The sequence below is a fragment of the Paramacrobiotus metropolitanus genome, unplaced genomic scaffold, assembly GCF_019649055.1.
Source record: "Paramacrobiotus metropolitanus isolate TYO unplaced genomic scaffold, Prichtersi_v1.0 Parri_scaffold0000047, whole genome shotgun sequence".
Taxonomy (NCBI): Eukaryota; Metazoa; Tardigrada; class Eutardigrada; order Parachela; family Macrobiotidae; genus Paramacrobiotus; species Paramacrobiotus metropolitanus.
The window spans coordinates 528,828-555,876 of NW_026570267.1; the positions used below are offsets into that span (position 1 = coordinate 528,828).

The 27,049-nt window shown below is 39.0% G+C and overlaps 1 protein-coding gene across 8 annotated transcripts; it reads left to right on the top strand.

Annotated features, from left to right (window-relative positions):
- Positions 1–584: 584 nt before the first annotated feature.
- On the top strand, positions 585–26,911 carry LOC129591581 (paired box protein Pax-5-like). 8 transcript variants are annotated; one of them, XM_055487270.1, is made up of 10 exons: positions 585–712; positions 5,436–5,691; positions 18,385–18,550; positions 20,715–20,912; positions 22,502–22,761; positions 24,785–24,894; positions 25,067–25,361; positions 25,534–25,737; positions 25,816–25,923; positions 26,060–26,911. In XM_055487270.1, the coding sequence occupies exons 2-10, from the start codon at positions 5,598–5,600 to the stop codon at positions 26,128–26,130; spliced, it is 1,506 nt and encodes a 501-aa protein (XP_055343245.1). In that variant the 5' UTR covers positions 585–712; positions 5,436–5,597; the 3' UTR covers positions 26,131–26,911. The 8 variants fall into 8 exon arrangements, with proteins under 8 accessions (XP_055343245.1, XP_055343247.1, XP_055343246.1 ...); XM_055487272.1 differs by lacking the exon at positions 585–712 and adding an exon at positions 1,808–1,818; XM_055487271.1 differs by lacking the exon at positions 585–712 and adding an exon at positions 4,638–4,771.
- Positions 26,912–27,049: the final 138 nt, after the last annotated feature.

Consider the following 27,049-nt stretch of genomic DNA (forward strand, 5'->3'; position numbering starts at 1 on the left):
CACTTTACATCTGGTTGCATTACAACAGGCAGTGACACAGGACACACTTATTACAACAGCAATTAGTTTCATATCCCTAGTCCCTACCACTGTATGTCGTACAACCGTAAACCGGCAACGTATGTTTGTGTGTAACGCAAAATGCTCATAAAATGGATAACTCACAGAAAGATCAAAGCGGCAGGTAGTGGCAATTAAACATTATTATGTATTAAGCAGTTCGATTTTGTTTGGTTTTCTCTGTGTGCGAGGCCGATATGTAATTTGAATCATTAAAGCATTTATATTACAATATGTACAATTGTATGAGTAGAAGTACTGTGTATTGTGTACAGCTGCATCTCGCGGTAGAACCCGTGAAGATTATTGTTCCACAGTTCTCCCCAACGTTTTTCCAGTTACTGCCTATGCATATACGATTAATCTCCAATTTTATACGAATTTCTGGTGAAAATCTCGTTTTACTAAAAATTCGGTTATAATTTCGTTCCCGTTAAGCGGTAACATAAAGGTCACCGCAGATTTGATGCTGGCCATGATTACAATTGATCTACCTTACAAGTGGCATTTGCACAACGTCGGCGCACCTATCGCTTTATAAGTTGTTATATATCGTTTCTGTCAGCTGCTGTTCGTTAGTCGCTGACTCGCTATTGATTTAGAGATTGAAGATCCTAACGGACATTATACTTTTACACCATCAAATGTTTAAGTAAGTATTTGAGTGACAAAGACATTATTGTAGATTTTTCGATGTTAATTTCCAGTTTACACTAATGGTAAATGCACTCGCACAGAAAAATTGTCACAACGGTAACTTGTTTTAGACGTACAGTATTGGTAGTTTCCAGGGCACGCAATTACGTAAAATAGGGAACACACGATGGTTTTCTCAACCTGCTGTAGGCCTGTAGCATGTGTTCCTTATATATATATATGTGCATGTAACAGAATTTGTGATAATAATTCTGGAAAACATTAACTTTTTATTCTAGTTTTTACAGATGACTATGCTTTTCTGTCTGGTGCAATTTTGCATATCCTCTTGCCCTCTTTGTTAGGCAAAAGAAAATCATAGTTACGAAAACTTATTACAAAAAAGAAAGTGCGCTAATATATCTTTGCAGTACCACTACCAACGCAATTATCCGTCCTAATTTCCTATGCACATTGTTTTAATTTTGCGCTATGGTAAAATCGGATATATGTGCCTAGGGCATTGATAATTTAATTTTTTTAGCTAGATATAAAAAACGTGCTATCATGCCACTAACAATTTTTATAGGGAAGCGTTTGGACTCGTAACAAGTTTCATATATGATCAAGAAAAGATTCTTCCATACTTGGCAGCACCTTTAACGAATAAGGCGATAATAAAACCGTTCAGGTGTAAACGGAGAAAGGTGCGTTTATTGGTTTATTTGTTTGCACAAAAACGCACATCTTTCAGTTTCAGAAAGAGCAAAGTTTAACGACAGTTACAACAAACAAAAATAAACAAAATATGTTTCCCATACTAAGATCTTGTACAGTGGCAGGGATTATGAAGTAATAAGTACAAGTTATACAATTTTAATCTTATGGAAACCTGTAATTACACCACAGAACAATCAACTGGAGAATTGTGATGATCCAATCCAATTGTGATGATCTGATTGGAGAATCCAATTGTGATGATCTGATTCGTACATATGCGTGCGCACAGTACGCGTACAACCGATGGTTGATCAAAATGGTAGAAGCAATTTATTGGCATTTCATATATCCAAGTCGTCAAGTCTATTCCTGCCTGGATCAGCAATTCGTAACAGAATTTTGGTACAGTAAATATTCTTTAACGTTTTTTGCATTTTGGGCACCTACACAATACATCGACATCGAAGTATGCGTTTGCCGGATGTGTTTGCCGGTATCAAACTAAAAAAATTTAGACGAAAAAATGTTCGTCCTTGCGCAAAAAACGCAAGCATCATAGATTCTGTGGACTGCAAAGCAGTGCACGTGTTTCAGATTTTATAACGTTACTATTTTGAACTACGAAAATAGCTCTCTACCAGTGAATAAGATAGTTGCAGATAGATACTTGATACAGATACAAAAGGTTCCGGCACCAGTAACCGGCGCGGGGTAACGAAACTATCGAGTTTTATTGGATAGTATATTCCGCGACAATTTCCCACGATAGTAAGATTATTGTTTGCATGATGCTGCAATCGCTACAGCATTATTACACTGTAATCAGTCTTATGTTAGATGTGTCCGATGACTTATTGGCTTGTTAAGGTGGACGAAGTGGCGAATAATTACTGTGTATGGTCATATTTCACAGTATGATTGACGCTGTGTGCCATGCTCAATTAAGGTATATTTAGTCTCGCTTGATTGTAGCGCTTTATGCGGTGAATAAAATACAAATTACAGCCACGCTAAAGATATCCATGAATCAAGCCATGTGTATAATACCCGTATATATATATCTTGCTCCATTATGAATTATGTCTGTAGCACGTCGACGTTGTTCCTTAATTGAACTTAAGAAATTTTAAAATAATTAGCATATTGTTAATTTAACGCGTCCTTGAAAGCACAACTGCGTAACATTTAAATATGCTAAAAACTACCGGTTTTTTATGCGTACAGTATTAATTAGTAATCACCAGTTCCAACAAAACGAAATAATCATTGAGTTGAAATTATAAATCTACATCTTAGAAAACTATTAGATTTAATGAATATGCATCGTTTGACTGTTTTTATCTTGACTTCAATGAACACATTCCACACAATTCCGTACCGCGTATAAACATTTCCTGTATAATTAGGAATAGTATTATGCATATAATGCGCATCTACCTGTAGTGTCCGCGCGCATTCCTTGTAGCTCAAATGATGTCCTTGAAAACATTGACAATTTATTTGTCATGTACGATGTAGGAGATATTCAAGCACACTGGGAAGCCATCTTAAGTGCAAATGTGGATTGTGAATTTTAGATTGTATAGATGTAGCGCATTCTTAGTAGCTTCTAGCTTTATCAAAATGGAATTAACAATACTCTATTGTCGTACATGTGAATAAGAATGGGCATCATTGTGCAAGGGTCACACCGGGTTTAACCGCGATACATGTATGTGTCTGTAATGCTGTGTAGGATGCACTGGCTCATCATCAGACCAGGTACAGAACGGCACCGATGCTTTGTCTATGCCGTTTCTGACACTTTTTACAATATCTGTATTTCATGAGTCGCACGGCATGTACAAGATGCTTCAAGCCAAGTTTATAATTAATGTGCACTACACTCTCATCTTTGATAATAAAGTATATTGTACTGTACTGCAAAGATGCGAGCCACACTCTATTCACGGTCGTAAGCAAAGTGGGCTACAAATCTGACATGAGTCTTGTCTGTGGTGCATCTAGAGACGTAGAGATTATGATGAGGTATCTATTATTCTTTTCATATAATGCCACCTTGAGAAACGCATTGGCCGGTGTGTATTGCTATGCCCGGTGCTTGGTCGTCTTGAGAAACAGTTTTGCAAATGTTAAGTTCAACAGATAATTATGAAGGAGGTGGTACATCGCGGCACTGTTCACAAATGTTCGCACAATATTATCCAGCCATGGTTGTTATACAGGCGGCTATCACCCTCCAGCTTTAAAATTCCAGTTTGTGCGCTGAGGCGTTGTGCTGGTGCTGATCTCTTTGTTCTCAGGGTTAAATGATAACCATATAATTCTTTTCGCAAGATTTTACAAAACGATTTACAAACTAGGAAAGTGGTTAACCGTTAGCCTACGTCCTTGTAACAGTTTGTAGGAAAACAAAATTATATAAATATGCATATATTGTTACTACTTTATTAGTAAAAAATACGCATATTTATGTATCTGTAAGTCTATTTATAGTCTACTCCTACTCATAGAACGGTGTCTTTTACACGTGTACATGTGCTATGAACACTTTCATGTTCTGGAAACCTACACAACAAATCAATGTTTTTACCTTAAAAAACATTAACATGTTTCTATAATCAATTCGCGAAACGTTGACGACCAAACTCCGTACCAGAAATTACTTTTAATAATTGCATCTAAATAATGAAAATCTTTCGATGGAGCTATTTGTAGTACTTTGTACCATTTAGGCATTCTGGTGTTGACACAGGTATACTGGCTGCGTCCGTAAAAAAAACATAATAAAAATATACCTACTGAGTAGCTATAGGTACTTCGAGGTATTTTTGTTTACTGCAAAAGTTGCCTACATATATAGGGCAACAGTAATTCCTACAGTAGTACAAGCAAACACTTGCAAGTGTTTGTCATGTACACAACTATTTTCCCATTTGTCTCGTTGGTTATAAAATCCGCGAACGTAAAATTCACATTGTAAGCAAAATTCTATGGTGACATTTATCTCTTTGGCCGTTTGAATGGGTAATTTGCCGCTGTACGAGATTAATGCAGAATTTTATGGCTTAATATTACTTACCGGCAACAAGTTGCACCCAGTTTGCTGTGTGCGTGCTTACAATATAATACAGGTATATTTCTATGTGTGTGTATACACTTAAAAAGCATGTCGTGCGAGTTTGCACATTATTCAACAAGTAGATCGATGGCGGCAATATAGTGCATAGGTGTAAAAGGTTCTGACCCGATTTTTCAATGGACCATTATGGTTTAATAGTTGTTCCTTGCGACGGCTAATGTTATCGAGTGAGAACAGGCGATTCGCTTGCCGGCACATTCAAGATCACTTTAGGTACCAGTATAACCTCTTTGATATAATTCTTGATATTAACACATGTATATGCGAGATGTTAGAGAAAGGATGTAACGAGAAGACGGCGCATGGACGATATTATAAATGTATGAATTGCAACAGGTTATAAGCTGATCTGCAAGCCACAGACATAGACAAGCAATTTCCGACGCCGTGAACTGAAAACTTCGTCAACCTGTAAAATTACCGCCAATCTCACGGCTTGTCAGGTTGTTGGTGGTGTACGTGCCGGCATACTCGGCGCATATGCGCAGGTATATACGGCGAAGATAGACGATTCGGGGTTCGTCATTGCCGGGTATTGAATATTGTACTTTTAAAACAGCGCCCGGGGCGTTTACGCTGCATATTTACCTTTTACCTTGTAGCCAGTATCGTCAGTCGACGGAAACGCCATACCGCACACTATACCTGCATTAAGACTTTGATCTACATTTACTCACTCGGCCGATTTTTAAAGTTCTATGACTGTAAGCACGAAGACACCGTTAACAGAAAGATGTTCGCACTGCGTTCGGTGATGTCGCAACGCTAAGCACCGCGCGCGCTGCACAAATCCTTTGGTCAATCGAGTCTCCATTCTTCCGTGTGCTTTTTCATGCCAGATGATTATGCTTATCTATCCATAACTCTTTTCGTACAGATCTCCGAATAGCTATTGGCTACGCATAACCTCATTTTGTGGTTGACGGAAAAGAAGATTGTGCCTTATTGAACGGGCAGCCAAGTGATTAGAGCGTGACCTTTCGGGCTAATCATCGCGTCAGCCACGTTATACCGCTATCCACAAAGATTCTGCTGACTAATGGTGCAAATGGATTTAAGTGCTGGACCGATGCAGCCGCATATGCAGGAAGATGTGGGAGGAAATGGCGGCGGCGGAAGCTCGAAAAAGAAACGTAAGTCTGCTGTTTAATACGAAAGCCGTTAAGTTTCACCTACAGATTATACGTTTTGGCACAAGATCATTATGAGCGTTATAGATATACTAATTGTAAAAGCATTTGTTGTGTTTGTGAAAAAATAACGTTTCGCTCGGGGTATATGTGATGAGCCGTAGATGAATAGAGCCGTGGTTTCTTTTTCAGAATGTTCAATAATTCAAACAAACAAATTATTTCTCGCGTGGTTTCTCATGGAAGCAAGTAGCTTTCGGGTGCGCTGCCTTGCTCCACCAGTCGAGTTTATCATCAGCGTTAGGCATGGAAAAGTTTTGTTATTGTTATTTATCATAGCGATATAGTTAAGGTTTTGCAGTCAAGCGCAAGAATTCTTTAACCATTTAATGGCAGTCGAGCTAGCAGGCAAGTTTGTCTTATTCGACATAAGTCTCAGCTAAGTTTTAGAAAGTTCAGCTGTTGGGGAATAGGCAACGCAATAACGCCATAATTTTTCATACAAATATGGGATTAATGTTTCATATTTTTTAACGACCAGTGTCCGTTACATAGTTAAGCGATTACGTCCCGCTCACGGCATATCCATGTGCATGCAATTTGCATGTAAGGTAAGTTACGATGAACATAACTACGTATACTTATACATAGTTTTGCATATACTCTTATTTTGTTTCTCGTTTAATAAAAAGCGTAAAATCTTTAGCTGTCAAGTCTTATCATTGTGTTGACAGTTAACGTGTGGACAACAGCTGATATTACCGATATATTTTTTTGAAATTAATATATTGTACCTATACTGTATGTATATCATGATTAATTATGCATTGCAGTCTTTAATTTGGATTCGATTAGTACAGTTACATTGCGTGTGCACAGCTGTGCATGAATATATTGCGCCATGATTCGTTTATGTAATTTTGTTGTAGATAATTCTGCGTAAGAGTTCACAGTGTTCGTGAGATTGTTTTCTCCGGTGCAAAAACAGAATAAACGAATACTTTTCTAGCACTGCTGCTCATATACTTCCATATTAAATCGTTACAAGTCATATAGGACCTCGTGATATCTGTGACAAAAGCCAAGATTTTTTCTGCATTTTCTACTCGGCACCTCTTGTCACCGCTAATACGTTTTCGAATCAGTTTTTAAGGCTGATGACCAGATGGCTGATTTGAAAGTTTGATGATTATTAAACACCATACCCAACAAATTTCTCTTTTGGAATCGATCGCCAGTTTGCACTGCAATGCCGCGGGGGAAACTGCACAACGAGTTCCAGCCTCAGATTTGTAAATTTTCTGGCACACGGAGATGTATAGGCTGTGCGCGGTATTAGCTTTTCGAAGATAATTGCAAGACGGTGTATAAGGCATTGTCAGCGTATATATGCCATCGTCTACAGCCGAAATAATATTCTCATGAATTTTCCACTTGCCCCATCTCTAGAATGCCTACTGGGGCGTTTTTGTCAAAAGTGTAAATTGCCATAAATGCCTGAATCTAAATAATTTTGAAGGAAAATGTCAGACCCCCACAATTCTGCCTCGTATACCGGTTTTAGCGATAAATATTGTACACTGTGGTCAGCTTCGTTCCATCAGCAGGCTTAAGCAAACTGTAAATTGTAACAGATTTACTACACGGCGGGTATCCACTTATTGGACAATTTATAAATTGACATGAGACATGATCAGCAGGCGCTAGGTGCAGCGCATATAAAAATGTCCCAGGTAAACGTATCCAACCACCCAACATCTACCGTCACACGGATTTTGATATTAAATCAATTTAAAAGGTGTTGAATGTGGCCTTTAGAATTATTGATTTCCCGCCATGCAGTCGCGGCTGTATAGTCGTTTACCGTGCGGCATTCTGATCAAAAAGTACGACATGACAGGTAACAGGTTTAACCGGCCGGTTTCGATAGCCGATTATTAACCGGTGTGGATGTTGTATTGGTTTTCCGATCCTTGTACAATTTATCTAAGTACTGAATACAAATTGAGTTTTCAAGTCGTCATAATCAGTATTTACTTTAACAAATGTGACGTTTCCACAGAAGGCTAGATTGACAGTTTTCGCGGCTTCCGAGGAAGCCACTGCGGTATGCCGCTATGCTGTGCAGTTTCGCACTTGACAAATTAAAATTGTTTATACTCTGTAACTACGATATGAGCGGAAAAGCTTATGGCGCTTTGTACGCATTACGCATCTTAATTTATTTCATGCGCATCAGCTGCAATAAAGAAATTTAGAAATCATAATTACTGTATATGAAAACGCGTTATCCGCAGCCGCGCCTTTCTTCATTTACAACATTTAGATATCACAGTATTTATCACATTAAATCAAGTGATTCTAACTTGGGCTGTTGGGCAGAATACCTAGGGTAAGCAGGCTAAACCCTGTCATTAGTTTAGTAGTTAGTACGTCAATCTATAGAGTTTGATATATTTAATTCACACTGGTTTATTTGATTGCCAAATCAGCAGCTATCAGTGTTGGTGTGTACTGTACCTGTACATAATCATGCGCAATGTTGGGTGACTTAAGTTCACTTAACGTGGTTTCCCCGAGATTTCGTATGCTTGGCGTTCGCACCGGTTGAGGCGTTAACCTTAAATGAATATTGAGTTTTTTCAGAGTACCGGGAGGTTATTTAGGCGGTTGAATGTTAAAAGCTGTAGATACAAACAAATTTGTTGTTTCTTGGTCGCATTTCCTTGAGAAAAATCGGATGTTTGTAACCACATTGTATGCTTAAACGGCTATACTACTGTTGTGGATTGAGCCATTGGTCTATGACCTCGAGAGCTATCGGTGTTTCTTGCAAACGCTACCCGTATGTGGTTTATGATTCTAACGTTGTAAATCGCGTGCAATAAAAATACTTGTCAAGTGCATGTTCGCATTTAACGTTTTAGATTTTGACATAAAAACTACTGGCAGAATTTCTTTGCGTATTATTTTCTGTGATCGAACAGAACACACTGTTTAAGTGTCGCATAAAGCGTATACATATAAATACTTTTAAATACCGTATTGTACTACATGTTGATAAGGCAAAATTAAAATCGAATAAATTTTGAAATAAATTTGAATTATTATGAATCGAATTGTGAATGATGAATTATTCTAATTTGTTTAATAAATTTTGAATTATTATGAATCAACAGGTTGCTTTGTAGATTGCTGTAGTTTTCAAAAAATTATTTGTGGCGTAATGTTTTGATGATACCTGCATGTTACACCTACGCGGTGAAATTATACGTTTAATGAAATGCGTCTTTATCGGTTTTGAACATGTTCATATTTATTAAGTTATGAATTTGATCGGAAAATTATGCCTACAAGGATTTGATTAATTGTCTCGCCATGGTGCTCTGGTAAGGTCATCAACTTGCGCAGGAACGAAAAGTTTTCGAACTTTTTGTGCGTGGTACTGGCAAGAGCCGTTTAAGCGTCGGAAAAACCATCTGACCGGGCTGACAACAAGACAGTAACATGTCTCAGCTAAGATCGTCAACTCGCATGGCTTGCCACCTTCAAAAACGATGCGTAAAAAAGTGGAAGCGTGGCATCGGTGTATAGTGATTGGGTAGTGCAGTTGTTAAGAAGCTCTGTTTCAAATTTGGTTAGAGCTACCCCGCTCTCTTATGTACAGCGGTCCGACGTAGCACACAGGGAAAATAAAACACCGCTTTGCTGTTTGCTGCAAGAGTTCTGCACCATTTGTTCACCATAACAAGATGTTTTTACACGGCCTCCGTGATCGTCATTGTGTTATTGCCCTTCAGAAAATGATCATTTTGTTCAGCAGTGCGCAACGAAGTCGGCGCGGAAACAGAATATAAAAACCCTGTCGCAATGGATATTTTGCCGCATATGTTGTGCATCTTAAAAACCGGATGAAAACTTTGTTACAACTTTTGAATTACTATGAGTAGTCTAACCTGGTTTTCCAATATTCTGCTCAATGCTGAGAAATATATGCGCCATGTATAGCAAAACAGGGTTTATTGCGTATTTGATATAAAATTACTGCTTGTACAGACTTAATGAATTGTAGTTTAATCTTCGTACTCTACATAATAATGTAACGATGAGAACAATAAATTTGCCTCTAACTCGGCACTTCCGCTCACAGAGTGACTTTTGGGTGTGATTCTCTCATGGGAACCGTCCGCTACATCACAAATTATGTGATCTACTAGACCGATACTGGCCCAGCGACTTTTGGGTGTGTTATTGAGAAAATTTTAAAATTCATACGAGAAAGTGTGGCATCCACTGGCTAACAGTTGAGAATGATTGTGACTTGTACAATTTCACCTTGACTTCTCATCCTAATTAGACCTATCCCCTCTGTACCTATATCTTGATGCAGTCCACTAAGTACTATACGGGATGCTTTAAAGTTTACAGACGATAATAATCCATTGAATAGACAGGAAACGATTACATTTTATTAAGTTTACGCTCCCTGTGCGATATGTATTAAGTATTCAAAGTCAGAATGAAAGCCGTGCGATCGGCGTCGATAGGTCGGCATAATCGCTGCTGACTGTTCGCTGCCTTTGATACCGGTTTTACACTACAACTGGTTAGAATAGGTTTTGCATAACGTATCCAGTATGTGCCGCTCGGGTTGGGTGTATTATCTGGAATTCTCAGCCAGTAAAAATAAAGCCCTTTTTATTAAACTTATCTTGTAGAATATAATTATAAGCCTGCGGGAGCAACTTACTGCAGGCCTTAAAAATGAATTTTTTGCTTCTATGTTACATATTTTAGTGAAATTATTTTTCTGATTTCGGAAGTAGCATGTATATTGTGTTCTTTTTTTACACCGATTCGCGCGAGTTAACATCTTTGGTCTACCTATGACTAAATAGAAATTGTTTAGCGATATACTTTGATCAGTGTAGTTGCAGCCGTATTTAAATCGTAGCATGTACCTTTTAAATTTTAAAATGTTTTGTATTCATGTCGTTCGGCGCCTTATTGTGTTAATCAATGTTCTCCGGCAAAATTCTTTCGCAGTATAATAAATACCATTAATGATAACAATATGAAACGATACGAATTAGACACCGCTTTTCTAGGGTATCGTAGACGTATTGTCGAATGACGTACCATTACAGTACATAAAGCATTTATTCGCATTCTTACCTGAAGACCTTTATTAGGTGCACGATGTTACTGATCAGCTGTTTCATATGCGCGGATTGAAGTGTACCTCTGTATGCCTCTCTTTCAAGTTATGAGCAGCCCAGTTTTAATTTTGCTACAGAGTTCTAGGTTTATATTAGAGATTGTTTGCAGTTGGTATGCACTCTTTTAGAATTGTGAACAATGTGTTGTCGCAAATGGAGTGAGTATAAATAATATATGTTTGCGAGAACATGGATTTCGAAGAATGCGTAAGCCGGTATTTGGGCTTAATTTGAATAAAAAATTTGTTTATAAAGTTTGTTAATGATTTTTTATTTAATGTTCTGAAAATATGAATACGATTTTTTGAAAACATGTTGTGATATAGTGTTTAAGAGAATGTGGTGTCAGGAACCAGGGAAATTAGTTTGCCCTCCCGGCAAAAGGTGGTAAATTGTCGGCAAACGGCCTTGACGGAACCTTGTTAAAATTATTATTGTGAAAGGTTGCAACGAATCTCATCCGCTCAGCACAGCATAGTTGTTTTGCGGTTGCAGGTGAGGTGACTTGCAGAGTTATGTCTTGTTCGTACAGGTTTTTATTGCGTGTTTCTGTTGACCAAGAAGTTAACGCCGATGGAATATCGCGCATAATACTTTGGCACAGATCTCACTTCTACCAGTCAGCTACTTTTGTTTGTCGCCAAATAATCCCGTGCTAATTTTTCAGCAATACGCTGACCGCCAACAAGTGGGAAAAACTTATTCGAGGTTAAACCGACATATTCTAGAGCTTCATATTTTTCAGACTTTACCTTATTATTATTATTACCTTTTTACTATTATTATATTATTATATATTATTATAACATTTGTTTTACGTTGCTTTTCCGGAAATAAAGCTTCAAAAATTCAAAATTTTCTCCAAAAATTCTGAAATGTTGGCGCCATTTAGCAGATATTTTGCTGACAGAATCTGATAACAACCAATAAAATGGTCTAATACAGAGAAATGCACGGTTTCATATTTGGTATTAATGAAGCTGAACAGAAGATTTGTGGCCAAGTCTGCCATTACACAGAGATGCCGGTATAGGTTTCATGCAGCGGAACGTCTTTGTTCTTTCATACATTTTGACAAAGTGTTTCCGGTCAGCTTGCGGTGCAGCTGCCATGAATCTCGAAATATATATTCCACTACGAAACTTTCCCTTATAATATTACATTACTGTCAGTATAATTTGAACATTACAACGAAATTGATTAACTTCATCTCAGATTTTTACGCTATTGAAAATTTAATGTAAGTTGCACCGGCATGCATTAATTAAGGTTCGCAGCACGGTATAGTATATACTTCAGCTATTGATATTTAGCATTTACATGATTATCAGCGAAGTATGCCCTGTGCAGAAAACTTATTACTGTTTTAATGGTCAGACCGTAAATTACAAAAAATAGTCAACCAGGCTTTCAGTACTTCCATGTTCTCTTAGCGCAGGCGTTAGGCGTGGTATGTCCGTCCACGTGTGTACCAGGGATCGGAAGATACGTTCACTGCGTAGGACGAGCGCGGTATTCTGCAAATTGTGCAGACGAATTAGAAACTCTTAGTGCCATACCGATGTGAACACGTTTTCAAACGGCTAATTTGACATTTTTTTGCCTCCCGAGATCCGGTGCGAAAGATGGTGTTCGTACAATATATCTTTAACAGTTACACACACTCAAAGCATAGCTACCGCATATATTCATTTAGCAGCGGCATTTAAGCCAGCTGAAACGGAGAGTTGAACGATGTGGTGCAAGATAAACATGTCGCACCAGCCACTCGCAGAGCGAGAAAAAAACCTCAAGGAGAAACAAACCGGTTTTCTACCAGCTCTGTTGGTTTTACTGGTAGCAAATTAACAATATCCGCTCTTAGCCAAGCTGTGTAAATAGCATTATTACCACTGACCAATCTGACAAGATACGGATGCGATGCTGCCGATCGATTTCGCGCTGGTCAAATGCGGCATTGTAAATGCAATGTGTACTTTCTAAAAGCCGGTTTTCTTTCTTTCACCTGTCCGGTGCGTTAAGGTTAGCGATTTTATATTATAAGATGCTACAGTCCAGAATTGAAGAAATATTTATTTGACAATATTCTCGAATTTTATAGTAATGATGCCATGAAGAAACAAGGAAATAACTGAGCGGATTTACAGCTTTGTCAATGATTTAATAATTACATTGTTAGTAATTTACTTTTAATCAAAAATTCTGGGAGACCTTTACAAAATTTCCGGATGTCCGCACAGTGTGAATCACAGGCGGTATGGTGCAACGGTAGCAAAGGGAAACTGAGATTTCTTCCATTGACAAGTGATAACCTGTGTCGGCTGGTACGGTAACCTGAGCCGAGCGGCATGTGTATGGCTACATGATTAAATTCACATATTATGAACATGGTATTGGTATCCTATTAACAACTTGTCCTCATTTGCCCTACGTAAGACTCATGGCATAAGAAAATGAATGGGAAGACCATTTGTGATCATTAGTGATTGCGATAATGAACCTCAGCGCGCGAGACAAAGAACAGCCATTCAGCAGTTTATCCACTTCTTTTTAATGGTGTTGAGTTCATTTGCGAACAGACATCTGTCTACACCGACAAAAATAGCAACTGGCTTCTGTGCTGCAGCTTGCGACATCAACGAATGGTTCTAATGACCAACGAAATTGTGATGTTCGAGTTTACCCGAGAGTCAAGAGTTGTCCAGTCAGCGAACAAACTTTAAAGAATCAGAATAGTGAAGGTAAATTAGATAACTATGAGAATAATAACAAAAGCAAATCTGCTATACTTACACAGTTATACATATAAATCAAAACAATGGCCCTCGTAAAATGTCAGTCCTGTATTATGCGATTGTGAGCTCGATCACAGATCTAATTATGAACAATTTCCGATAAAGCATAAACGCCACACCATCCACGCGACCCTGACAAAAGCGAACATATACGAAGTACAATGTAGAATGAGTTGTATGAAGGAAATGCTAGTGCATCCCATGGGATCAAACATATTTCCGAACGATGATGCGGATTACTGTATTGGAATAATGTGTTGAGGAGGTTTTAATTACTATCCCAGCGGTCTCCACTAAAATATGGATGTAGAGAGCGATTTGTAATCGGAAGCACAGTTGGGCGTAATCGGAAGTTGAGCAATGTTCTTCCGTAACCAGTCGGAATAGAGGAACGACGCGGGCCGGCAGCGCATACGACCGTTCCCAAACACACCACATGCTGAACTTCAATACACCGCAAGCTGAAGCGCACTACCGCAGCGCTTAACATTGCAGCCGCCATTGCTTACAACTTGTACAACTGTAAATATCCATAACCGTGAAGTGTGTGTAATTGCACATATTAAATTTGCAGACAAAACTATCTTCTTTGCCGTTAATTTTTGCTCGTACTCCTGGGTTATTATACGATTGATCATACTATTAATGACTATTAATGCTGCATACTGCAAAAAAATATTCCATTAGTAGTTATTGTATAGTGTATACAATTAAAGTCGTTTGGATAATATGCAGACTTAATGCTAACCACAATCGGGTTATTCGGGGTACAACGTACAGAGTTTAGTTTGGATTCTACTGACCGATAATAATTTATCATCAAGGCAACCATTTCGGTTCCACTTGATTTATGATCCAATCCTTAAACACTGCTTATTACGTCTGTATGTAGTAAGGAAAGTCATAACTTATTTGCACAGATATAGTTTTAAAATTGTCCGCATTTGGCCGGCCAGAGAAAATTGGAGTGGTTTATCTTTGATATTAATGGTAGGGATGAATGAAATGATTTATTAGTACGCTAACCAAATCTTACCCACGCTTGTATTATAAGTGTATCCTGACTTCATTTCTGTCAGGCATACATACACACTGCACACATACCGGCGTATAAATGCAGAGAGTGACGGCGATATCTTGTTTAGCGTGCACAGCCAATCAGAAGCAAGTCCCAAATGCCAATAATATCAAAAATCAGTCGTCAGTCAGAGAGACTGCTCTTAATGTACACACTGTACACACTGCGTTCGGCGATCCCTGTAGACTTGACGGCGATCTCCATCCATTAATGAGCAGTGTGCCTGTGAAACACGGTTGGGTTTTACTGTGTGAAAATGTTTTATATGCGCATTTGTAGCGTCAGGTTGAAATAAATAGCCCATAGTACAAGTTGGTGACCTTTACTCATACAGCCAGCGAGCGAGTGCATAGGGTGTGCTGGCATAGCAGCAGGAAAACAATCCGTCTCGCACAGCAAGCACTTTCCGTTCGAATATGGTGAATGGAGATTTCTTGCTGGGAGCCTTAACCATACACGATTCATCCGGTAAATTATTCCGTTTTTATTTGTGGAATTGACCGATTGATCGCGGACGTCACATTCACTTTTCCACTTGCACATCAACCGGCAACTCAAGACTCTACATTTCTTTTTACTGCCAGAGAAGGTTTTCGTAACACTACCCGGTTTTTTCTCCTTTTTTTCTCTTCAACATTAAATAGATCGCGCACCATGAGTTTGTGTCCGGGTGTACGCAATGGCAATGTGAATTCCCACTACCATTCGCATCCAGCATCGGCGACGCAGTCCTTTATGGATTTATCCACGGCTGCCGCTGCTTACCGCTACAATCGCAATGTTATGGAATACTATTCTTGTAAGAGTAAGTAGTAAGTGCAAAAGTGCTGCAAATATAGAGCTGGCGCTTTTCCACTACCGTTTAGTTAGCATTAAACCAGCGGGAAGTCAGATTATGTTAAGTTTTCATGCATCATCAGCTTCACTGTCGCGTTGCGGAGAAAAACATGCCTAATTCTCCACTATGCGCGATCTTCTGGCGTATGCGCCGTTGTTAGTTGGTAAAAAGACTCTATATATAATGCGGCCAAGTCATGTGCATCCAATCTGTTAATTTTAACTTGTATCGAAAATACCCGAAAGGTGTTGCAGCATGGCGCAGTTTAGTGGTGTCCATTAATTTTCTGCATATAATTTTGTCCGGCTAGTTAGCTTTCGGCAGTCGGCGGCGGTGGCGCGCGCTACGCTATTCTTTGCGCTACTGGGCGCATAGTAGAGGGCTTTTTACAGGATTACGGTTGCGGAACAGTGACAGCGATTTCCGCGGCCGGTCGCGCGGTTCGGCGCTGGTTTTCTGTGGTTTTCTCCCGCGGCCGAGATTCACCGTTCCGGTACTTTTTACCATTTGACATTACATATGTGGACACTCTCCAGTGCAGTGCGTTTTGTTAGGGATGATATGTGATAAGTATGGTGTGCACGAGTAATTATCCGCCGACAGCGCCGGCTTTTTCGCCGTGAAGGATGGGTATTTAAACATGCGCTGGGACATGACGACGCGCTGCGCTGGGCAAATGACCGGTCTCTGTATATGTGTATATGTGTTGGCCATTTAATGTACGAAGCGTGCTCCACGACTAATGTGGGCTCCCCTACCGAGTGGGGCTTATGAAGTAAGGTTCTGGAAGAGAGCACCTAGGAACCGTAGCGGATGCATGACATGACGGCAACCAATTTTCCTGTTATGCTTTGTTAAACGAACCTACAACACTGTAACCGAGCCCGTATTTTCCCGGTGGTTTACGTTAATTACAGTGCGCTGTGCGCATCAGTAGAATTGTCAGCGTACGCGAAGCAAGTGTTGGTGCTTAAGCACTTAACGGTCAGTCAAAACTCACGCCAAGTAGTAGTTGAACTGCACAATGTTTTGCCAAAAAATTGTATTATGCGAAATTGTGGCAACGTAATTAACGAATGCTGACACTTCATTTATTTGACGACGTCCAGACGTACGCGACTAATAATTTGCAGAATTATTAAGCAAACGTAAAACAAAATTATCAAACAGAATTTTTTTGTTAATAATATTTGACTAATAAGGCTGACATGCCCAACATACATCCATATCTGCAATATTACTTTTATGAACAGATTTTACGTGGTATTCCTGGTCGGCGGGCCGGTGTACTCAGCCTAAAGAAATGTTGACGTGTCGGATGATTTGTGTTTATTTATTTATGGATTCTTTGTGTACAAAGGCTTCCGCGTTGAACGACAATTTGTAGCATATCAATTGCTGTGCCGCCTTGACCAGGTTTATGGACATTTGTCACGTACAGCATAATATAACCCAGTAACTCAATTTACGCATAATGACCGATGCCAAATAGTTAATCTCATACGCAATTATCTTGCTTTGATAAAATTTTATACATGTTAGTATTTTACAAAAGTGAGGTTCCATTCGGGTGGGGCTTAATGTTTAAAACTGCGATCTTATGTAAGTGAAAGCAGTTAAAAGTTGATCCAAATTTATTAGATAAGTCCTCACCAACCTATAGCTGTTGAATATGATGTGACATAGAATATGCATTAGCATGTATCCACGCAAGTGTCACACACAAAGAGTTATTGTATGTTTATGACCGGTAATTATCACACAATAGACACATCATGCAAAATGGTGATTTGTTTAGGGATTGGTAACATTATAGAAGCATAAATGCCTTTTTATGCATATTTAGTTTATCAGAGTAAGATGAAAAATTTATATGATAATCGAAATGCTGTTGACTGGAGTCACCTTAACAAGTTTTTTTTCACCAATCACTGTAAATTTTAAACTATTTTATATAAAATTAAGCAATAAAGTTTAAAGGTTATTCTGCAAGAATCAATATGTGACTCAATGGCAGCACTACCAACCAAGAAAGAAAAGTTTAAAAATTTCCTTGGTGTGTGTTAATTCGAGCTAATGATTACACGGTATGCGGAGCAAGTAGTACTGATTCGGGAGATGTGCTATTATCCATGTAATTACGAAGCGAAGCAATTATGCATGAGTTACTCTTGTCGGTTATTTAATGCGCTTCCCGCAGTTCATCCGATCTGTAATAACTAGGTAACGTGTCAAATCATACAGTGTGGCAAACTGTCATTTTCGCACCGATTTCACACTTTCGCACAGATTGTTCTTAGCTCTGGAACAATATGGCTTGCATGCATGCGCATGATGGGAATAACGGCTGCCGTATGGTCAGTACTAGTGTGACGGGTGTTACTTCGCCAAAGCATTGTCCAATTTGCCTACATTAATCTCAATATAATATTATCTAATTATTGGGTACAACACTAGCAATTTCCGAATCACATAGCTGCATTCTCTCTTTTTAAATAGGTAACTGCTATCAAGCCAAAGTGTCGCATGTAGTGCGATATATGTATACGAACACCAAGCTGTTGATCCAAAAACGATTAACCGTAGTTATGTAACGTACAATCAACGCTGCTTCGTCTACAGAAAATTACAAGTAGCAGCATGCCTTCATTTTCATTTTTGAAGCTCATTGTAAGAGTCGCTGTAGTAAATAAAATTTAGATTGTTTGCCATCCTCAATTGGGAAAATAAAAAAAAAACTGTATTACACAAATCAATTTCTTTAAGGTCATGGCGGAGTCAATCAGCTGGGGGGCATGTTCGTTAATGGACGTCCACTTCCTGATGGAGTGCGGCAAAAGATCGTGGAACTGGCTCATAATGGAGTGCGCCCGTGTGACATTTCCCGTCAACTGCGGGTTAGCCATGGATGCGTCAGCAAGATACTCGGAAGGTATGTAGCGAAAAAACCGGTAAATATGCGTAAAGGAAGTCGTTGTTAATATTTCTACAAATATCAAATCAAGTAACAAATAATTTGATAAACTAATGTTGTGCGATATATTGAGCTGATAGTTATTTCCTTGTACCAAAATTGTAAGTTTGTGTACAGCGAAGTCTAATTAGCTTTATCAAATAAGCGCTATTCTATGAGTATAAGTTTTGAAGGCACTATGTTTGCCAGTTTTAAAACTGACATTTTGCTTCCGATATCTGGCCCTCTGCAACGTTGTCATCCGAAACGATCACACGCAAACAAGCAATGGTCATTTGTCAAAACTTATGAAAGACGCTCTTGTTTTGTGATGTCGGTTTGCGTGTGTGATAAGCACAGTATTTAAGGTCAGATAATTTGCCAGTGAGGTCTATTTTGCCCGGCCGAATACAACGCGGTATCTTCTTCAGAAAAGTCTTTTGATTTTTAAATAAGACACACGCTTATAAATTTAGCCACAGTAGTGCAACATATATAAGAGACAGATTGCAGCGGCAGCGGAGTTGTCGGGCCTGTTATTGAATTGTAAAAAGCGTGAATAGAGAGGGGAATATATATCTGCATGTGTTTTCTTGCTCTGTGAATAGATTGTCTGTCAAGGAAGATGACAGTGCGGCGTTTGATGCTCAAAAGAGCACAAGATATGGACACATGCCGTGCTGCATGACAGAACAAAACTTTTGCATACTGGCATATACATACGCAAGCAGATCAGAGCAGCCTGCTTATAATATACTATACTTTATCTCTTTAAGCGGCTTCTGTTTTTGACCGTATCAAAACATTCTTCATTTGCAACCAAATTAATTTCCACCAATTGGCTCAAACGCCAGAAATATTTGTTTTTATTATAATAAGAATAACTGATGAACGCATATCGGCATGTAATTGTTTATTTGCTTATTTACTTAACTTACGATTTATTTATTTTAGAAACGTATATCTGACATCTGTGCAGCGGTCGTATTACAATTTGAAATATTTGACATAATTTTTCTCTTTTTTGTATTTAATTGACTGTCGCGAGCGGCAATTTCTATAACACACATGAGCACCGCGCCGCACCAACATTGTTGGTGAAATTGATCATATCGCGATTGCATCTAACTGGATTAGGCATAGTCTATAATATTTGCTTTGAAGGCAGTCCGCCTTTGATGATAATCGGGTAAATCCGTTTTTGATATGATTTACAAACATTGCGATTAGCTCCCAGTGCCAGTTTGGAATTATAAGTCATTTATTCACACACACACGTCAGTGACTGCACTTTGTCCTTGCGGCGCCCCGCTGTTACAATAAAATGCGAAAACGCTTCTGTATACACACAGTAGCCGGGCCGGTAAATGAATGCTCCTTTACCCAAAACAATAACCGGAAAATATTTTTCGGACTTAATTTTCGGCTAGGGCAGAGATAGCGGAATATTATCACAGATCTATTGAGCAGAAACGCGTTAAGGGAAACACATGCGCACCGGTTGTTTCCGCCCATCCTTTACACACCCGAAATAAAATACCACAGGTATGACTTTTGCCGCCTCTCTCTGTCACCACGACATCATCATCTGTCTTATACGCTTCACAATGCCGGAACATTTTGCCCTTTCTATATGAAAAATGAAAAGCATCTTCATTCCGTCCTCCTGGATTGAATGGAAGTCATTTAGTCATCCGGTGTCCCTTTCTCCATTAAATAAGAAAACCACTTTCTTTACCCGCACTTCGTCGCTTATGAAAAGGTGTCGAGCAGTACATACATATGCCCGGAGAAATATTCTCCAAAAAGATACGACATTCAATTATCGCCCAGAGGGATAATGGCAGGGCATTCTCCTATAAGTTGATTGATATACTCATTCGCACTATTCCGATATTTGTACACAGTGGAAATTAACAGTCAACTGCTTTCTAATGCCGACCGGTATCATTGAACAATGGAAGACGACGCTGACTCTGTCGGTCAACACTTTAGCCGGCTTTTGTCATAATGTGTTCGTAAAAGACAGGGAAATTTTTTCCATTATAGTATGCTGATGCGTATGTCATAGAGTGGAAGTCAATCATAGAGACAACATACTTCTTTTGATGCTTCTGTATTATATGTATTTGTATGTGCGCAGATATTATGAAACGGGATCTATCCGACCGGGTGTCATCGGCGGATCAAAGCCGAAAGTGGCTACGCCCAAAGTAGTGGAACATATCGCCAACTATAAACGTCAGAATCCGACCATGTTCGCATGGGAAATTCGGGATCGTCTACTTGCAGATGGGATATGCGATCAAGATAATATTCCCAGCGTTAGCTCCATTAATCGGTATGTGTATCTAATCAATTGGGCTGCAAAATCAAAGAAACTGATATCGATACATATACTCGTATATATGCCATAGTGCTGAACGCGGCAGCTACACTTAATTGTAGCCGCGACGACGGTTCAGTACGCTTTCATTAGCCTTTCATATCTTTTCATTAATCACATTAAACTGACAAACCCCGCGAAATTAATCATACGCACAGACCTTGAAATGTGTCACCAGCGTATGGAAAATGTTGCAAAGAAGTATGCGCAATGTCGCCCCCAAAGGTCAATCTGTGTTATATTGCTCGTATTGCTCTGTACATAATATAACCATCACATCAAATGCTGGCTCGTGATTATTTTATGAGCTGCGTCCCGTTCATTTTCCCACGTATAAAACCCCATTCAGAAATACAAGCTGCATTGTTCAGTGGAATGTTTGTGTGAGATTGTAAAAAAGCAAAAAAAGCATCCGTAATGACGGAAGAGCTTACCGTCAAAAAGGAGCAGGCCAACTAGTGCAACGTGACTTTTCGAAAAAAATACACGCTTTTGAGCGGTGTTGTACATGCTTGACGAACAAAGTCGATAGGCGATTTTCTTATAACTGCTCGGATCATAAAGAAAATGTCCATCTTGATAGCGAGAAAACACTATCATATCAAAACTGTACAATCTCACATTAAAAACCATAACGCAAAGATTGAAAATTTTTAATGGCGATGGTGAATAATAAAAGCTCTAAGTCGTAACGGTTGGTTTATCGGTTATATTGAGCCTGTAATCAAAGAGACAAATGGTCATAATATGTACTAGTCAAGCATTGTACACTTCTTCATACAAACACACTGCACTGTGCGTTATCTACACACTAAAAGAGTGACGTCCGGGTAAAAGGGAATGTGACAGTTTTGGCTGAGATTTTACGGGACTTTTCACGGTTTGCACTATGTTTTCGCATCATTCATTTTAATTCAGCTTGAAGCTTATATAAAAAGATCAATCAGTTGGGTTTAATGTGCAATGGAAGCACTGGCACGGAAATAATGCCCAACTCAATTGGATCAACCAACGTTCGGCCTCTCAAATCTGCATATCTGACGATGCTTTGCAGTGTATTTGTATATACGCACTGGACATTTTACCCGGCAAACGCCACCGAGATCTGAATAAACAGATTTTGTGAATAAACAGTAACACCCAGCGGGTGACCGACTGTGAATGTGTTAGCACAGGACAGTCGCCAGCCGAAAATCTGATCTGATACCTTACCAAACGCAAAGTGGATCCGCAATAAGACCATAAGCTTTGAAAACTAAATCTGCAAAAACGAATTTTTTAGCTCTCATATCTAGAGTTTAAAAAAGGAATATATGTTTCAAAAGCTAGATAAAATCTGCCAAGAATATTCCGGTGCATGCTTCGGCATTACGTTATATATGCAAAGGTCACACAAAATACTAATGCGCGCTTGAAATCGGTCAAAGGGATTTATATTCTATTGAATCCACTTCAAATAAAATAGAACGCCTATTTTATGGATTTGCCAGTGAGAGTTACGACATTTTACTCAAAATCGATATCTGATTTTTTTATAAATTTAGAATCGTGCGCAATAAAGCAGCCGAGAAAGCCAAAGGAAGTGGTTTGGGTTTCCATTCCGGATCTCATCACACCAACCTAAGTACGCCAAGTCCACAAGGAACTCCGGGCCTGACGGCACATTCCCAGTCGGCGGGCACGGGAATCTCGGGCAATCCACTCGGCGGAAATCAGCCAACGCAAAATGCTAATGCCGCTTATTCGATTAACGGCATTCTGGGAATGGATCCATCCAGTATGAAGCGCTCCAAACGCAATGATGGTAAGTTAGCGTTTCCACGTGCTTTGTAGTTCGTAAAAAATAAAAATCGTAGATAATTTATAAAATCGTAGTTAATTTATATCTTGTCAGTATCAACTCATTACTTGTATCAGGGTTTATTTTTATTTTTTTACAAACTGCATATGATTTACTTGAATGAGTTTTCTAAGTATAGCGGAAATCTGCATTTTGTGGCATTTCAGTCGTTTACTAATATAGAGTGTCTGCAATTAGGGTCAATTTTTGAATTAATTTTCCAGATTTGAAATGGTTAAGCATATCGCGACATGAGATTGTGTAAACGTTGGTAACTTATGCCTTTGACGGCTGAGGTCGGATTAGAGTCAGAAATATAGACAGCAAACACTGTATTACAAAGCGATCAGGCTTCGATGTGGTCATCAGTGGCGCTCAATCCTTGATGAAAGGAGATTTGCTAGGGCAGTTAAAAGGATTATCGAGCGATTTTAAACTGCTGCCGTCCAGCCCCAGCGCTGTTTTCCTTTTTAATCGCAGCATCCATCAATCTCTTTGACGAGCGGACAAATTCAAATATCCTCAAACAAAAATACAATCATACAGATAAAAGTATACCACAGGGAAATGCATGTACAGACTGCGATATGCACGCGTCTGTCATATCAGGCTTTTAAAACATCTGACTTCGCTTTGAATACTTCGAATCGGTACTATTATGTACACCGCATAAAAACAGATGCTTAAGCTTTTTAATTGCCAATCTAGAAAATTGCATAATTTTTCGTACTAGCTAAGAGAAATTTCACTTGCTGTACTGCTGCATAACACTTAAAGCATAATGCTTCAAAAAGCGAAAACTTTTTTGTTGCAGTGCATTAAGAGCAACAATTTATTAAAGGAACAAGCAAGAAGGAAATACAGCCCTCCAATGGAAAAAATAAGCAATTTCAAAACGTTGACTGTAATTCTTACTCAGTAAAAATAGTTATAACAGTACGACAAGTGCCAGTGTGGCTGACGCCACTTACTCCACCAAAGTGGCACTACAGAGTACATTTTTCAATTGTAGTAGCAAATATGTTGTTGACCATGTCAATACTGTAGATGAGCAGAGTGACCACTGGACACCCTAATGAATGTTGAAATAGAGTGAAATATATGTACTCCCAACTTTCGTTAAAGCTAATCATATTAGTCATGACTGCTTTTAACTATCGTAAATAATAATGATCGTTATCTTTTGTCATAAAATTATCATGACAATTCGCTGTCAACTAATTCCCAGAAGGATTCACAGGAACACTAATTATCAACGACAGCTACGCGCCACAAAGCCAGTAAACTCAAATGTTCTTTCGGAAGCATCATATTTTACAATTGATTTACATTGATATGTTTTTTGCACAGCGACGCCGCATCTTGTATAACTATTGCATGGCATAAATTTTGTAAACAGTGTCGTCTTGACTTTTGAGTGAAAACTCTAAACCTAAGTAATTAAATCAAATGTTTAAGTTTTAAAAAATTTATTAAGTTTTGGTACGTGCTACTAATAAACCAGATCACTAACGATTTTTCAACGCATGCAGGAATAAAGTATTAACGGAATTAATATTAAGTGTATGCTTTTTGTACCGCGGTCCGCAACAACCATCTGTACAGTAGCATTTGCTTTCCTTTTAGCTTGCTTGTTGCGGTTGTAGCAGCGCGATCGTTAGCCGAACAAAATTTAAAATATGAAAAATAGCGGTCACTTTTGAAAAATGATCGAATTTACATTTATCGGCTGCGATCTGGTTGTGCCGATAGTAGTACAGCTGTGAAATATGATCTGGTTCTATGCAATGCCGCTAGTAAATTAACTGTGATCAAGATTTAATTGGCCGCCGCTGAGTTCGGTGTGTCAATGCTTCAAACGCATATCATAGCGCTATGATTGACGTCCATTCCTTATCATCAAATAGATCATGTCGTTTCGTGTATGCCAGTCCACTTTTGCAACTAATTCTCTTATTCTCATAATTAATAAAAGAGCATGTTGCAGATATTACGGATAACGGATCCACTGCATCACCCGGTGCGGAAGAGACATCCAAACGACAGCAAAGGCCGATGTTTAATGGTGAACACGGCTTTTCGGACGTTCAACAGCAGGTAAATCACCACTTCAACCACGGATGTGCCATTCGTATCCGCCTAACAGTATTTTTCTATCGATTTAAAACGCATTTATTTATATTTCCAAAGGAATATATATAAAACTTTAAGCAAAGTAGATCTTTTCAAGTGAAGTAATGAAATTATAATAAATTCGTGTGTATTTCAGCTGTGGTATTCGGATAAATGTTCGACTGATATGCATAAATCAGCAAATGAAAACCTGGTGAATGGAACATCGGTTGGTTACGCTCTGCATCCGGCATACAGCGCCTCAACTGCCGATCCAGCACTGTATTCCCACACATCGTCCTCGCATCATCACGGACCAACCGTATTTTCGGCACTTGGCGGCGGCTCGCTAGGCTCATTAGGCGGCATGGCGGGTGAAATGAAGTCTGTGATTTCACCAGGAGGTGGTCTTCTCGATGGCCACACGGCCGGAAGTCTCGCCTACCAACAAGGTGAGTGCCGCTACGTAAAGGTCATGGATGTTGTTACGTTACTGTCCCGTCTTTGCTTGTGTCTTTCACCTGTCCGTACTTTAATGCTGCATGCTGTTATATTATTTGAACTGCAGTTACGTTTGCAAGGTTTTATGTTAAATGTTTTAAGTTTGATTGCTTGCATGTTTAGGCAACCTTAATCCTAATTCTTCCTACACACATAACCTTTCCACCCATTCCTCAATTAACGCCACATCCAGCTTATCGGATAGCATGCCGATAAGCAGTGCGGCTACCCTGACTTTATTACAACCTGTCCAGAATGCTTATTGCACACCTTCAGTTGCACATGCACATGCACCTTACGGAGCTGTTCCCGCTGTTTACCCTACAGGTCCTTTTTTATTTGTTATACTAATTCTGATTACATTTTTAATCAAATATTCTGACATCATGGTTGTAATGTTTGCAGAGTATTCGTATGGCCCGGCTTCCGCATACACACAGTATTCACCCGCAGGATATCCGCCGGCTGATAACCCATGGGCACGATATGCGGCAGCGTCCACTGGCATTTTGAGTACGAAACGCTATGCTAGTTAACGTGACCTTTTCAAATTAACTAGTTAAATTTGCTAACGTAATTATGCTGATTTTTTTCAGTAGCGTCAGTTTGATAGTAATCGCAGTTATGAAACAAAAGTTTTAAATTGCAGATCCATCGTATTATTACCAACCAACGGCTCGAACCGGAAGTCCGTCTCTTTTCAAGGCAGAACGGTGTTAAAATTTTTTCATTTGGTATTGATTACACACATCACAATTATTACACAGAGAAGCTGTGTTTTTTGTTATACGTTGTGGCTACCAACTGCCAAAATGCAGCTTTAACAGAAGTCTCTCAAAAGTTTTTAGTTCCTGTTGTTTTGTATTATTTAATTTCCATAACCATCTTCCATGATTTTGGAATTATCAACCACACAATGTGAACCGGAAAAGCGAAATAATTGTCAACTGGATGGGAGGATGCCATGGCCTAATGCTGCCTGAATTAACTATGATCTGCTTATGGATGCATCATTACTCGTGAATTTCTGCCGAGGATGGATCCTCCCTGAAATTTTCCACTATTCCTCGTTTTGGCCTTCTACTCTTGAGTTTCTCTGTCGTGCGTAAACTTCATGCAATCCATTTGTCCATCATCCGTGTCCAAGAAAATTGTTGTTTTTGCATAATGAACGGTCAAATAACTGATCTCTGCGTTCCTTATATATATGGCTGAGGTTAATCTGGTTACGATTATACCGGTCAGGCCAGTGGATGAGAGCCGAGCAAATGCAAACGGAATGGAACATCACAGATCAAAATTCTGCAACTGGATGGGAGTTTTTGAATTTTTGTTGCATATAATGTTAATGACGTTTTTTGGTGTTCTAATGTGTATTTTGTGCTCTGCATGACCTTATCCGCATGTTAACCAGTGAATGGATCAAAATGTCTTCCGGTATTTCTGTAGCTACAAATTTACAATATAATCAAACACTGCTGGTAATGAAATAAAGCATATGCCTACACCTGTGTTATAGCTATTGTATTTCTGATGAACAGTTAAACAATATATTTTTCTGTTGGATACTTTTTCTGTAGTACGACGAGAGCAAGATGTCTGCTCTCGTACGACGTTATGCAGCACTAATATCTACGAG

Bases quoted from the DNA above. Each gene is read 5' to 3' on its own strand.
- LOC129591581 (XM_055487268.1), top strand. From the start codon at position 15,435: ATGAGTTTGTGTCCGGGTGTACGCAATGGCAATGTGAATTCCCACTAC. The intron at 20,913-22,501 runs GTATGTGTATCT...TTATAAATTTAG, and splicing joins AGCGTTAGCTCCATTAATCG to AATCGTGCGCAATAAAGCAG. The intron at 25,362-25,533 runs GTGAGTGCCGCT...TTGCATGTTTAG, and splicing joins AAGTCTCGCCTACCAACAAG to GCAACCTTAATCCTAATTCT.